Source organism: Vitis vinifera, chromosome 15 (assembly GCF_030704535.1).
Source record: "Vitis vinifera cultivar Pinot Noir 40024 chromosome 15, ASM3070453v1".
In the NCBI taxonomy this organism is placed as follows: Eukaryota; Viridiplantae; Streptophyta; class Magnoliopsida; order Vitales; family Vitaceae; genus Vitis; species Vitis vinifera.
In genome coordinates this window covers 19,963,597-19,979,150 of record NC_081819.1, presented here as the reverse complement: position 1 = coordinate 19,979,150, position 15,554 = coordinate 19,963,597, and the positions used below count along the sequence as shown (strand labels likewise).

The following is a 15,554-nucleotide window of genomic DNA, read 5'->3' as shown; positions in this document are numbered from 1 at the left end:
TTCTAATTTTGAAATGTGGCTCATATGATGATGTCGATAATTGGCTTTTTTTTTTTTTTTCTTTTTTTTTGTTTACAGGATCCAAACAGATCTTCAAATTGATTTGCAATAATCAATTGAAGTATTCTTTTTTTTTTTTTTTAACAAGAAAAACTTCTGTAAAACACTTGAATGATTAGTTAAATATGAGGAAAGTTAGATTGGTGCAAAGAAAGGCAATGATGTTGGCCTAGAGGGGTTGGTACTTTCATAATGAGAATAATGATGTCTTGGTGATTATTTAAAGTAATTAGAAAATATTTTCATTAAGATAGGTATAGTTAAAAAAAAATAAAAAATCATAGTAAAATTGTTCATGTTGCCTACAATGAAGTTTTTTTTTTTTTTTTTTATAAATAATTATTCACATTAACAATAAAGTATTTTATTACAATAAAAAAAAGTAAATAATTAGAAAGGAAAAGCGCGGGATTTCGAGAATATATTAATAATCTTAGATAGATTTTAGTAACAAAAAATTAAGAGTATTTGTTACTTTTTATAACAAGTTTTTAACTAGTACCTTTGAAGGTTCGTTAAGTCTGTTACATCTCTAATATTTGTTTTATGACAAATTTCAACGACCTTCATTAAATAATCGTTAAATTTGTTATCCCTAGTATTAACCCAGATCCGTAAAATATCGGGGAACTTCTTTTTTTCTTCCAAACTATTAAGATAGTTATAATACGCATATAATTTATTAGCATTATGGCGGGACTTTATTATTAACGGTCCAACTTCAATTAACTTTACATGTTTGATAATGAGGATGACGGTTCAATTGTCAAGATGCATCGAGTCTCCATGCAATTTTGAATGCTTCTAATGATAAAGATATTGCAACACTTCAAGAATGATTATAGATCTAAAATTGATATAATTAAGAAAATTGATAATACAATTGTTCAACGATGGAAAAGAAAAAGTTTATATGAACAATGAGGCATTTACTAATAATCTAAAAAAAAAAAAAATTTATTAATAAAAAAATTGAAAAACATATGTTGTTTTCTACCTTGTGTTTAACTAATATCGATAATGAATTATTTAAATTGTTTTTTTTAGCCGAATGTACACCAACATCTTCTTTTCTAAAAAGGTAAATAATTGTATCTCTAATTAGATATTCTAATATAAACATTCATGTCTTATAAATATACACCCGAGCAATAAGATCAAATTTCGATTCAAAATGCGAGGTTAAAATTATGATGTTTGTCTTTACTAACATAATTTGAAATTATATACATTATGAGCAAACACGTCTTTAATATTTTAATGAAATTAGAACTTTGATCATTTCTGATACGTTACACTTAATGATCGATTAATCTATCATAAACCCTACTTATAAGCTATATTCAAATAATCAATACCATGTGAGGTGTTGGTAATACTTTAGAAAAAGTCATAGGTTAGAAAAATCATAAACCTTGTATCGAATGGGAACAAATGAGGAAAAAGAATTAAAAAAAAATTCTAGTAAAATAATGTTTGGGAGAATATTAAACATTCATAGTCAAGGCCCACAATATCATACAGGGGATATATGGCTTTACCAACCTAACAAAGATTACAAGAATTTTATAAGATATAATAAAATGAGGATGATGAAACCTACTCTATTGGATTACTTAACTATATACCAACTGCAATACAAAAGGGTCTAAATAATAATAAGTCAAAAGAGAAATAGTTAAACAACATGACATCTTGGGCAAACACATGTAAAATACCAAGAAGTGGGTACACAAGGAAGCTATGTGCAACTTTTATTCTTTGTGGTTTTATTTGACTCGTTCATAAGTAAAAAAATCAAATTTTTTATTCCTCAAGTTTATACTTTAATGACATATTAAATATATAGGGCGTTTGTTTTTTAATCTTTTGCGGAAAGCAATTTGCCTTCAAATTTTATATTGTTTATTTTTTTTTTATGACTTATAGGTTTTTGACCGAATAAAAAAAATCAAATATTTTTATTTTTTTAAATAAAAAAGTAATATACTAGTTTTTTAAATAATCTAATACTTAACATTATTAATTACTATTTAACAAACCAACACGATCTTAATGTTTTAAAATATAGTAGAAAATTAAAATGGAGCAACGCGACTGCAAAACCTATCATTTTATCATTATTATGGTAGAAAATTTACTTTAAACTAAATAAAATTTTGGTCTAATCCATTGTTATGGACACAATTTTTATAGAAATATAGCTAGATAGACATATACATAAATAATATGAAAGATGGGCCAATGCCATGTACCCATTATTAACGACATATACATAAATAATAAAATTTTCTTGAAATTTTGAAATACACGTGGTATTAATGAATCCAATAATATGAATCCACCTCACTTGCATAAGTTTTTGGTGTGTTAATTTTAGATATGTATATTAAATTAATTTTTACCTTTTGTACCTCTACCAATATCTCCAACAAATTTATCAATTTTTGGGGGTTTTAGAATGTGAAATTTTCTTACCAAGAATGCAACAAAATCCCAAATGGGTTTTTGGGTTTTTTTTTTTACTTATTTTATATTTTATATTTATACCCATTATTTCAAAATAAATTAAGATATTTAATTGTTTATGATTCTTTAGAGAACTTTCTAGATGCTAAGAATAATTTTAAAGATAAATCATAACTTTTAAGAATATTGGATAAAAGTCTCTAGTCTTATACTTCTTAACATAATTTTATCTATGTTGAAAAAAAAAACCAAAAAAAAAAAAAAAACATCTGTGCTTATTTACATTTGGAATATTTAATTAAAAAGATTATTGAAAACTCAAATATTAAAATTTAACCCTTCATCCTATTTTGATCTCATTTGGACAAAAATACCCTCATTATTTTCGTGTAAAAATAATCATCTCTTTTAAACACTACATGTAAATACTTAAAATGATATAAGGTATTTATGTCAAAAATGAGTTATTTTTCAAGTAACAACATGAGAAGAGTTAGATTCATAAATTGAGGGATTATTTCATCTCTTTTAACCAATTAATTCTTTAAATTTTATTTGATTAAACTTTTATAAATATCAAAATTATTTTTATTCTTAATGACATCATATCTTTAAAACCAATGGGAAGGCAAAAATAACCAATTATCCTTTTATTTTTTTCACTAAAAATAGATGTAAAAACTATCCAAACAACATAATATTAAACCCAAAAAGAGAGAAATAAAATTCAATTATTTTGGCTTATATTTGTTGTAGCTTTCATGAAATGAAGTAGAACTTTTTCAAAAATTAGAAATGAAGTTATTGGTATGGTGCATCATTGGCAAAGAGTTAAAGCTACAAGACACCTTTGGCCCCCATTGAATAGAGTTGCCACCCAACTCCAAGCCAATTCAAAGTTAGCAGAGAGACTTTATAGCTATAAATGAAGGAAAGTGGTGGGTGTTGTGGTTGAAAATCAATTTTTGGAAGAAAGAAAAAATGCGGTCCCATTGTAGAATTATGAATGAAATGATTTTTATTGAGTCTCCAAAATCAACATAAGGTTCACAGATTTATGCAACCTATTTGTTATGAACGAAACGAAAATTGAAATGTCGCTTTCAAATCGCTTCAATCTATTTTGATACTTTTTTCTTATTTTAGGGAAAATAAAGAGAAAGAAAAAGTGAAAGAAAATAAAAAATAGATTTAAAGTTAATGTATTATTTTTATATATTAATTTATATATATTTTTTCATATATTTAAATATTTTATACAAAAATTAAATATGTAATTTTTTGATGATTTTAATTATGTGTAACTCCTTTTTGTATTTTTTTTTGTAATAAAATCAAATATGAGAAAATTATTTTTCTTATTTTTCTTCTCCATTCCCTTGCACTTTATGAGAACCGAATATAGACATAAAGTATTAAGAATATATCTAATTGGTTAATTAATAAATAAAAAATGGTTGTAGAGGAAGCAAGTAATTAGTTAAGTCATTAAAGATTTATTTTTTATTTTAGTAATAAAAAGATAAATAGTGTTATGATATTAAGGATGCATTTTGGAGTAATTTTTTTGAGTTAGAAGTACTTCATAAGGCTCGAAAGCACTTTATTACAAGTAGGTATTTGATAAAGTTTTAGAAGTGCTTTATAAGGTTTGGAAGCACTTTGTTATAAGTAGGTATTTGATAAAGTTTTAAAAATCATTAGATCACTTTTATTAAGTTTTAAAAATCACTTAAAGTGACTTCTAGATTAGCATTTGGTAGACCCTTCTCTGCTAAATAATTATTTGTTATGATTTAACAATCATTCAATATATATATATCCATTGATTAATTTTATTATCGAGATGAGAGTCGTCTAAATTAAGCAAATCCATCAGATTAGGTAGTCTTTTGATAAGAAGACTATCATATAGAGCCTCTTTGATGAGAAGTTTATCGGATGTGAGATCTTATCATAATTAAATGGTTATTTGATGGAGACACTTCATTTAATTGAGTCTATAAATAAGTTGCTCCCTTCTACTTTGAAAATCACTGGAGTAGAAACAAAAATCTCTTATTTATTTTTAGTGTTGTTTTCTTGTCTCTTTTGCATCTTCCGTGAAACACAAGCATAGGTAATTGACTTTATAGCAAAAAAACTAGATGTTGTGGCAAATTCTCTCACCTCTTTACAAAGAGTGGTACTAGATGAACTTGAATAGTTGGTCTAGTGTGTGAGTGTGCTAAAATTATGTAATATTTGGTAATATTTGTCTAGACCTATCAAAGTTATCAATCATTATCCCCAAACATTCTAATTTCTCAGGAGAGAGTGTGGCATTGCTTGGGAGAATGCTCATGTCTCTTATTCCTTTAGGTTTTCTTTATTTTGTTGATTTAAACTCGAAAAATAGAAACATGCACTACGATACTCCTCCATTGATGCAACGATAACTAATCTAGTGTTACCTCATTCCTATTAAAAGATAGAAGGTTGCTATAATGAGCAACAAAAGTATACTTGGGTTGAGTTATGTGTTATCTTTGGGTTTATTCGCTTGTGACTTAAATATTAAATAAAAATAATTTTGATTCAGTCAAATATAGTTTTACTTTTCACATTAATATTGAAGAAAAACATACGACATGGATTTCTCTAATTGTCCATAATGTAGATAATCATGTTGGAGAACATGGGAGCACATTTGACCGTCATATTCAAACATCCTTAGATCATATTTGATTCAGTAAATATAACATGAAATAAAATAAATGATGAATTATATTATCTAACTTCTTCTTTTATATCCTCTCTACATGGCATATAATATTCTTAAGTTGAAATATAAGAAAAACATATCTTACTCATCATAAATTTATATTTTTTTTCATCCATTTTCTCCATTTTTTAAAATAATAATTTTTCAAAAAATAAAATAAAATAGATTAAAAAAATTAAATTTATTGTTTGAAACTAAAATTAAAAATTATGCATAATGTATCATAAAATAATACTAATATTTGCATTATTTGATATAAAATTTAATATATATAATATTTTTATTTATAAATCTAAAATATCTTAATCATTAATATTATTATAAAGAAACAAAAAATTACTTACAATAAATATTATTTTAAACAAATATCAAGGTGTCTATCATATTGAAAATGATATCTAATGCGTAGCCAACCAAACGTTGCCTTGAAAATTACGGATTTTCAAAGCTAGTTTGGCTTCATAAAGTCCTCCAAATAACGAACACGTGATACCAATATCTATTTGACTGGTTTGAGATCTGAGCTGTCCAAAATCCCGGTCCAAGTTAAAATTAGGGCTTAATCGGTTATACATGCAACTTTGAATGGTCCAATCTTGGCCCAGTGGGTTAACTTCATTGGGCCGAACTAGTAATCAATGCTCTGGGCTGGAACCAAATAAAATAGTTGGACTTTTGAATGGCTTTCTAAGTTTGGGCTTCCTTCCAATTCATCGAAGATTGGGTGGGCAAATTCACCTCAAGGAGTTGGTCTAACTCGCAGCCAGCTCGATATGGGCCCCAAGCTGGCCCACCTAAATTGATCCATGAACCTTTGGAAAAATGTATGGCATTTGTTAGTGTGTTATAAGCTTAATTTCAACTAGCAACACCGGGTAGTCAACTATAATCCTTACAACTATGTTTGATTGGCTGAATATAGTATGACATATTATCTTTCATTACTTCCATTTCTACTTCCTGTAGTGTTAAAAGTATAAATTATAACACTAAAACTATGTTTGGTTTTCAGGAAAAAGATAACGATTCATTGTAATCATGCTTGAATTAATTTATTTTATACAGTAAAACTTTGTTTGGTTTTTGGAAATTTTGATGGAAAATGTAAGGGAAAGAAAATAGAGAGAAAAAGTAGAAGAAAATGAAAAGTAATAATAATAATAATAATAATAATAATAATAATAATAATAGATTTATGTTCAATAAATTATATTTATACAATATTTCCAACTTATTTCACTTATTTGAACTTTTTAATATACAAATTAAATAATTTAAAAATATACGAGTTTCTATAATTTTTATGTATATGAATAAGACTATCTTCATTTTTCTCTGCAACTAATCTTGTCATTTAGGATCAACATCTTATGGAGCTCTTTTAGGGTCAATATTTTTCTATAGAATGATTTGCAGACAATTTTATAATTGTTAATTAATTTTAATTATATTTGATTTATTTTTTATTTTTTATATTTGTCATAGTATAACAAAATATGAGAAAACTATTTTCCTTAAGTCATGTTTAATAACTGTTTTCGAAAATAATTTAAAAAAAAATAGTTTTTGAAAATTGTTCTTTATGTTTTATAAAACAAATAGTTGATTGAAAACCTAAAATGTTTATAACCCATTTTTTTATAAATATATTTTAAAAATAACTTTTACATGTAGTGCTTTATTCTTAATCATTCTCCATATTAGTATAATTATTTTTTTAAAACAAAAAAAAACAACTAAAAAATATTTTTTCTAAAAATGTTATGTTTTTTGCTTTTAAAAACTAAAAACTGTTTTTGAAAATGGTTACGTAACAAGTTCTTAACATTATTTTTTTCTTTCCTAATTATTTTTTCAAAACCAAACATAACATATTGGCATGATTAAAACCCTAATTCGAGGTGTCACCATTGTTGAGTTCCTTGAAAAACAATTTCAAGCCCTAACAAAACCACTTGAATAAGCACACAATGTCCAAAGACTTGGAATATCTTAAATCTCAAGATGTGGGTGACCGGTTAGAATTCAGTTAAGAAGGCTATTCAAGTTGGTGATTTAGTTGAGCCATTCCATAAAATATGAAAGTACATACATAACTTTTAGAACCTAATCTCACATCCCTAAAGGAGAAAGAGATTCCTGGAGTAGCTTGAAAGAAACTCATTCTAAATCCGTTGTCTCAAAGTGCCTTGGCCCTTTCCCCACATTCCAATTCTCTTTTTGCATGAAAAAGCCAAAGTGTGTGTGTGATGGGTAATGCTTCATAAGGAAGCATATGTGGATGAAGTTTGAACGGGAATGGGTGGGTGGAATGTTGGAATCATCGATCCTCATTTATTTAATCATCATGTAAGCAACAATTGTGAAGGAATGTTGGGGCACCAGCCATGCATTTAGACTAGGCCCCAATCATGACTTTAAAAAAATTGCATGTATTTATAGGTGTAGCTCTAGAGCCCCGTTCATTAATAATTTAATATGATATTAAAACTTTATAGTTGTTGAGACATCGGGAGTACTTCAAATCCCATCAATTTATTTTTTATCATCATTAATTATTTCAATAATTTTAGGATCATTGCTTAATTATTTGACACCGTTTTATATTGATAGCGATGTCAAACTGTATGACATAAGACTTACATTCAATGGAAGATAAAATGATTATCATTATTTTTTTAATTATAGATTTTATTGCATGAAAAAGAATACGATCTCAAATTATCGAGGTCTAATAATGTTATTTTAAATTTGATAATAAGTTACTCAAATGATGATAATCAAATGTTGTAAAATGTTTAATTTACCTTGTTGGATATCGGTTGTTTTTTAAATGATATAATTAAAATTTGATCCAAAATCTAGTATCCATTGGTCTTCCAAACTAGGAGAGGAACTGTTGAGATGTAACCATGCTGCTCTTAAACTCGATATAATCAAATATCATGTTCTTAAGATAATGAACGACGTATACGCCATCCAAACAAGTCATGTAACATGTGAATAGGATGTTGCGAAACAAGCTAAACTACAAACCCTTAGGTTAAGGTTATCTCGTTAATTTTAAGAGTACTATTGTTGAGTTATTCTATTGGTATAATAGGATAGAATTAATCCGAAGACTAGTACTATGGATAAGGAATATCATGTGCTCCAGCTCCGCCGAAGAGGTCGCATTCGAAGCATGCCTTGTCATCGTAGGATCAACATCAAGTGGTTTTGGAGAGTAATGGAGGATAGCTGCATTTGCATGAAATGCATGGTGTATTCACGTGTCCTACCCTCTGTATTTATTAAGGTAATACCCCATGCACTGACCCTCTAGGGAAGCCACTGTCCCAGTCATTTAGGGCATCTATTGTGAGAAGAGGTAGTGGTAGGTTTTTATTTTTATTTATTTATTTATTATTTATTTTTATAATATTTGCTTGCCTGTCAGAAGCACCTAGGCCATGTTAAGGAAAATTAATGCATTTTTTTAATGATAGTTGGTAGTCTGTCAGAAGAAACTAGGACATGTTAAGGAAAATTAATGCCTTTTCATACCAATATAAGACCATCGGTTGAAGTCTCCTATTTGGGAACCATTTTCATTATTGTATTTTAATTGTTTTTAAAGAAATATTTGAAAATAAAAACTGAAAACATTCCAAATTTTCAAATAAACTTTTATTTTATTCTTCAAAATTAATCTTTAAAACCATTTTCGGAAACATTCCAAACAGACCCTTAATTTAAAAAGGGAAAAATTAATAACAATCTTCTAATTTTCATAGATCTTAGGTCTGTGGCACTGCAAATCATTAGCTACTTTGAAAAATTACACCACCAAATTGGAGAAAATTATAATGAATCCACTGATTATGACTCCAAGAATGGCCGGACCTAACTTGGTCAAGGTACTACTACGGCCGAGCTGTAAAAGGTATCACAAGACAACTGTGCAAGATGGCAAAGGCCAAAGAGAACCCACAAGGAGTATAGAATAGAGAAAGAAGAAAGGAACATCACATGTGGGCATGTGACCACAGTTAGCTGACGAGCAGACATTTCATCAAACATGTAGGCTACACAAAAATAAATCTATATACCAAAAATAAATACATTTTATTTATTTATTTTGGTGGACCATGTACAGACCAAATGAAGGATAGGGAAGTTGGGTGGTCTCATCACATGGGTTTGTAGGACATTAAAATGGGAAAGAAAATATTATAGTTTTTGCCTTCTTTGGAATTTTGATATTAAAATTAATGGTCCATGCATATCCAATTTGGTTGCTATATTGATTTTTGTTGCCCCCATTTATTTCTTAATATTTCCCCTCAATATTATTGGGGTGTGTCCCATTCACATTCTAAATGTAGTAATAAATTTAAATTTATAGGAAAAGCGAGTTTTCATGCCTATAAAAATAATATCAAAATAATAACCTTTTAAAAATGATAGTATTAGAATGATCAAATATAATAGCTATAGTACTAAAAGATAGCATCAGAATGACAAAAAATAATCATTTTAATAATAAAAAAAGTGTATGAAATATTGATTATTTTTAAATAACTATTTGAAATTTGTATTTTATAAATTTGGGTTTCTATTTTATGATTTTTTTTTTATATGAGTGTATCAAAACAAGTTTTTTTTTTTCATATGGTTTTAAAAATATATTTAATTGAGAAGGGAAAAAAATTGTTTCAATTTGATTAAAATTTATGTATTTATTTTAAAAAAATCTATTGAAAAAGCTTATACTTGGAAAATAATCTATTATATAAGTTAAAAATATTAATTTTCATAAAAATTCTATTTTTTCACATATTCAATGAAAAAAAAATTGTAAATTGCTTCCTTAATTAAAAATAGGATTTTCTTTTTAGAATATGTATTTTTATTTTTGTCCTTTGTCAAAAAGAAAAAAAAAAAAAAAAAAGGAAAAGAAACAAATCTTATCTTGCATTTCCCGCCACACCTCAGAATCCAAAAACAGACAAATCACGGAGGGGCCCATATGGTCCATCGGGCCCATTAGGCCCAGGCTCGCACTACTCGCATCGTTCTCGCAAAGTCACAACAAAACAACTCAGAACCGAAGCATCCAAAAACACTGAAAAACGCTCCTGTTTTCTTCTTTCCTCCGTGTCACGAGCCGTCGAATCTGCTTTCTCGCAACGCCCAAAACAAAAGCTAAAACAGAAGCACTCCGCCTTATGTCTCCATCACCCTTACCATATCTCTACTCCATCATTCATTTTTCTTTTTTCCTGCTCTCTTCATCAACTTCTTTGATGATTCTTTCCTCTTCTTGACTCGCCCGGTTGACTCCTTGCCGCGTTGCTGGTGGCGGTGGTGGAAGTGATGGCTGGGTTGTTTCGATCCAGGTCGTGCGGACTCGGGAGGGGGGGCGAGTTTCACACGGCGCCGCCGAGTTTGGGGTTTTATGGGAGTGGGGAGGACGAGTTTGACGATGATGATGACGACTTTTTTGCGAGTAATCCGATTTCGACGCCGTTTATCGGAGCCGGATCGAGGGAGAGCGGCTCAGCTAATGGACAGAGTCAGGGCCATCAGTTTCCGATACTGCCGATTCTGCTGGCAGCGCTGAGGAAGTCGCTGGTGACGTGTAGCGTGGAGAGGGAGGATGTGTCGGCGGTGGATATCAGTTGGCCGACGAATGTGCAACATGTGTCGCATGTGACGTTTGATCGGTTCAATGGGTTCCTTGGCTTGCCGGTTGAGCTGGAGCCTGAGGTGCCCAGGAGGGTCCCTAGTGCCAGGTTTGGTTCTTGGATTGTTTGCTGTTGTGGGCGTGTGTGATTTTTGTTTATATTTTTTTTCGGGATTGTGGGGTTTGTTATGGGATTTTGGATCTCTGAATGGGTTGAATTAGAGATTTCTCAGTTGGGTATGTGATATGGTTAATTATCTTCAGAATCAGATGCATTTTCTTTGTGTAATCTTGGAGATGTTGATGGGAAAATTGGGGGAAAATTCTGAGGTTTCAAATTCACAAATTTCATGTCTTTGAGACGCTGCTTAGAAAATTGAGACTCAGGGGAAAAGGGGAGGGAAAATTTTGGAGTTTGAGTACCGTAAATTTGATGTTTTTCCCTTCATTTCCAGTCAAGGGGGAAAGTACACGGGGAGGTCCCTTCTTTATTGGGTCTTATCTTTTATGGGGGACAATCTGATCTTCATGTTTTTAGGAGAGGATCTCTGTAGTTTGGCCTTTTGGTAAGTGCGTGTTTGTGGGGTTATATCATCATGGAGAATGGGGTTAAAGCTTTAACTTTGAAACTGTTCCTTTATTTGACACTGTTCCAAATAATTTAACTTAGCTAGTGAATCTCACTGGAAGGTTGAGAAATTTTAGGATTTTCCAAGTCTAACCTCGAGACCCTTCTCCCAATCCGATAGGCTTATTAATGCTCCATTCCTCCTAGGAAGACAGGATTTTACAAGTTTCAGGACTTTCCCTTTCATGGCAGACCCGGGTTGCTTCTTCTCTAGTTTGAACTCTGATTTCCTAATCAGCTACAGTGGAATGCCTGTGAGTGACCAGAGAATTGCAGCCAAGTAGACCGGGGTTGACTAATTCTCATGTGATAGCAGACTGTTGTTGTTGTCGCTCTCTTGTAGTGATGCTTGGCCGGCTGCTTCTACAAGAAGTTAATCAGGCTTGAGCTTATGGGCCCACGATAGATGTATGTGACTTGGGCTTTTATCAATCAATTAGTGAAATAAATTTGATAAAAAATTATGCTGTTGACTAATAGGATGCTACTGTAGTATGGCACTTGAAAGCAGATTAGATTGAATGTATGGTTCTTTTCACTTAATCATTTGATATGATATGTTATTTTATTTTTTATGTGAGCAAATCACTCAATGCACTTGATTTTTCATGGTGAATTTTCTGGAAATTATCAGATGGTTCATGGTCACTTTCATCTTTCATTGCACCATTGGAATAAAACTAAGGTGGTGTTTGTTTTTTTGGTTTTTTGTTGAACGCAATTTGTTTTCAGAATTTAGGTTGTTTGTTTTTCTACTTTTTTATGACTTATTATAAATTTTTTACTAAATAGAAAAAATCAAAATATGTAGTTTTTTTCTAAATAGAAAAAATAACATATTGGTTTTTTTTACTTTTTAATACTTAATATAAATAAAATACTACAAAAACAAACAACATAATATTTAACACTATTAAGCATTAAGGTTCAATTTAGAATTAAGTAAAAAAAAAAACACCACCTAATTCTTCTTTCATGATTTCAAATTTTCTTAACATTTGATTTGTCGGTCCTGATACATTATTGTTTCTCCTATTGTTCAGTGCTAGTGTATTTGGAGTTTCTGCCCAGTCAATGCAGTGCTCGTATGATCAAAGAGGCAACAGTGTGCCAACTATTCTTCTTATGTTGCAAAAGCGTTTGTATTCGCAAGGAGGTCTGCAGGTATGCTTTTATTTGTGTGCTAAATTAGTTTCCAAATAATTTAGTTACTGCTTCTTACTTTTACCAAAATTTTTGAGTTTCTGTTTCATTCTTGTCTTGGTCAAAGGCAGAAGGAATATTCCGAATAAATGCTGAGAATGGGCAAGAAGAGTATGTCCGGAATCAGCTAAACAAGGGGCTCTTGCCTCGTGGAATTGATGTTCATTGTTTGGCAGGGTTGATAAAGGTAATACACATAATATGTTAGCTTACCTATCAGAAAAAATGAAAAATTATAAAGATTATGTCTTAGTTGATGATCCAGTCACTGCTTGCAAGAACACGCTCTGTGATCATATTAATAGCCAAGAAATATAGGAGTGACTGACACCTAACACCTTTCTTCCTTTGGGAAAGTAGAATGGGGGTTTACAGTCAGTAGGGTTGGGGGTTGAGGCTGCTTGTATTGGTGCATTTCCAGTTTCTTTCTTTTATTTTTCTGAATTACCCTTTGTCAAATTATGTGAACCTCTCCTTATTTAGATTTAAATTACCATAAACTTCCATCTGTAGTTTTATAATTTGGTCAAGAATTCTCATTTGGAGAAACAACTCATGGCAAAATATTTAACTTTTTTTTTTAATGTCTAGAAGCAGAAATTTTTTATGTTTGGGAGATCCATTGAAATCTAAAGATTGGCCTGTCAATTGAAGTTTACAATTTATGATTTTAGGCATGCTGCAAATGCATGTATAACAATCCCAACAACCTCCCTCACATGTGATTTGTTCCAGCTGTGTAAGGAATCTTGTGTTAGAAGCTTTGTTTAGGAATTTTTTAGACAATTAGTAAATCTCTATTTTGCACCTCTTAACTAATTACTGTAATTTCCTCACATTCTGCAGGCATGGCTTAGAGAACTTCCAACAGGGGTGCTTGATTCCCTTACACCAGAACAGGTGATGCACTGCAACACAGAAGATGAGTGCACTCAGCTTGTAAAGTTACTTCCACCAACGGAGGCTGCACTTCTTGACTGGACCATCAATTTGATGACAGATGTAGTGCAGCATGAACATCACAACAAGATGAATGCACGCAACATTGCAATGGTTTTTGCACCTAACATGACTCAGGTTGCTTAACATATCTTGTTCTGTCGTTTTGTTTTAAGGTTCTGCTACATATGGGGTATCTACAGTTGGTATCCAATGTGCTAGCCTCACTAGCTGACTTTCGAATGCATGTATGAATGACTAAAAATCAAGAAAAGTGATGATGAATTTTGGTTGAATGGAGTGTAGGAGCTTGAGATAATCTATTCCATCCATTTTGCGTAGGTTCCCCATAGGAGGAACATATTGATATTTAGATTTACTTTAGTCAGAAATTGGCATGTGTAGTTAAAATGGCTATTGTGAAATTTTCCTTCTTTCAAGACAATTTGGCTACAGTGTAAGTAAATGATTGTTTATTTTGTTTGATACAGATGGCCGATCCTTTGACTGCCTTGATTCATGCGGTGCAAGTTATGAACTTCCTTAAGACACTGATTATGAAGACCCTTCAAGAAAGAGAAGAATCAGCTGCCAAGTCTAGGTTGCTCTCTTCATGCACAGATTCTCCCAGCAGCAAGGATGACCCTCATTCATCAAACTCAAACAGGAATATATCCTGTGAACAAACTCAGGATGGTTGTGCCCCTGAAGAACATACCATTAGCGATTTCTTGAAGCCCGATGCTTTAGATAGACTGGAATCTGACATTGAGGAGAAATTTTGGAGTTCACAGCAGAAGAGTGAAGCAGAGGAGGAATACCAGTCCATTTCAGGTTCCAGCTCACCTGTTGTAGGTGAAGCGGGCACTTTGAAAAATAGATGTACGGGTGAATATGAGAATGGGGAAGTTGAGGGGATATTGGATAGGCTAAGTTTGAGAAAAGGAGTGAGGAAACTATGCAGGCACCCAATATTTCATTTGAGTAAGCCAGTTAAGAAGACTGTGGAGCCCCTGGGATTGTAAATACTAATGAAAAAGATGGATAAGCTTGGCATGATATAGATTCAGATTAGGTTCAGGCGTGTACCATTATTTGGTTGTTGAGGTCATTAATGCCTGGCGTAAACCATGTTATAGTGTAGAAGACAGTGTTGTTTGGTTGATTCTCTTATGAGAAAACACTTGGAAGTTTGTAAGATGTTTGAAGGGACTAACTAAAGCTTCATCTAGATGATGTTAATTTCTGAGGCGCAAGCTGCTCCCTGCCTGTTTGTTACATTTAACTTTTTACCAGTCATCTTAATAATAATGTTGGGGTTTTTACATGGATTATAGTACCCTTCAAGGATTGATGTGAACATGCAGGCTTGAATGCATGGATGTTGATTTACTTTTGAGGACCCTAGTGGATATAAAAAACTTCACATGTTAAAAAGAAAAAATTGTTTCTTCTCAATAACCCTGAACGTGGTTTGTTGTTTTCTATTTGTTTAGATCATTTCCCAGCTTTGCTTATTGAGAATTCAGAACGCCAAATATTGTCTTCCTTTTCACGGTGCTTGCAGGTGCCAATGAGATGAAAGTTTCTGCAGTGAAGGTGGGGGTGCAATGTCTTTTCTGGGGACATGCGGGTGCTGACATCAAAGATGCTGGAGAAGGGTTAGTTTTCACAATGGTGAGGATGGCTATGCTGGTGACTGAAACTGCAGATGGTGGTGGATAGTAGCGGTTCTTATAGTTTTAGAGGTGGTGGGGATGCTGGAAATTGTCGGAGCTCACTCTTCAACATCTTCTTGTCTTGCCATTCCTGAAGGCCAATCT

The 15,554-nt window shown here is 31.3% G+C and overlaps 1 protein-coding gene across 2 annotated transcripts; it reads left to right on the top strand.

Moving 5' to 3' along the window:
- The first annotated feature begins 10,357 nt into the window (after positions 1-10,357).
- On the top strand, positions 10,358-15,058 carry LOC100245390 (rho GTPase-activating protein 5). 2 transcript variants are annotated; one of them, XM_019225781.2, is made up of 6 exons: positions 10,367-11,070; positions 12,224-12,274; positions 12,633-12,753; positions 12,860-12,979; positions 13,639-13,869; positions 14,223-15,058. In XM_019225781.2, the coding sequence occupies exons 1-6, from the start codon at positions 10,652-10,654 to the stop codon at positions 14,754-14,756; spliced, it is 1,476 nt and encodes a 491-aa protein (XP_019081326.1). In that variant the 5' UTR covers positions 10,367-10,651; the 3' UTR covers positions 14,757-15,058. The 2 variants fall into 2 exon arrangements, with proteins under 2 accessions (XP_003633913.1, XP_019081326.1); XM_003633865.4 differs by lacking the exon at positions 12,224-12,274 and having other exon boundaries at positions 10,358-11,070.
- The last annotated feature ends 496 nt before the right edge of the window (positions 15,059-15,554 follow it).

Excerpts from the sequence above, each read along its gene's own strand:
- LOC100245390 (XM_019225781.2), top strand. The coding sequence starts at position 10,652 with ATGGCTGGGTTGTTTCGATCCAGGTCGTGCGGACTCGGGAGGGGGGGC. Across the intron at positions 12,754-12,859 it reads ATTCGCAAGGAGGTCTGCAG|GCAGAAGGAATATTCCGAAT; the intron begins GTATGCTTTTAT and ends TCTTGGTCAAAG. Across the intron at positions 12,980-13,638 it reads GTTTGGCAGGGTTGATAAAG|GCATGGCTTAGAGAACTTCC; the intron begins GTAATACACATA and ends CACATTCTGCAG.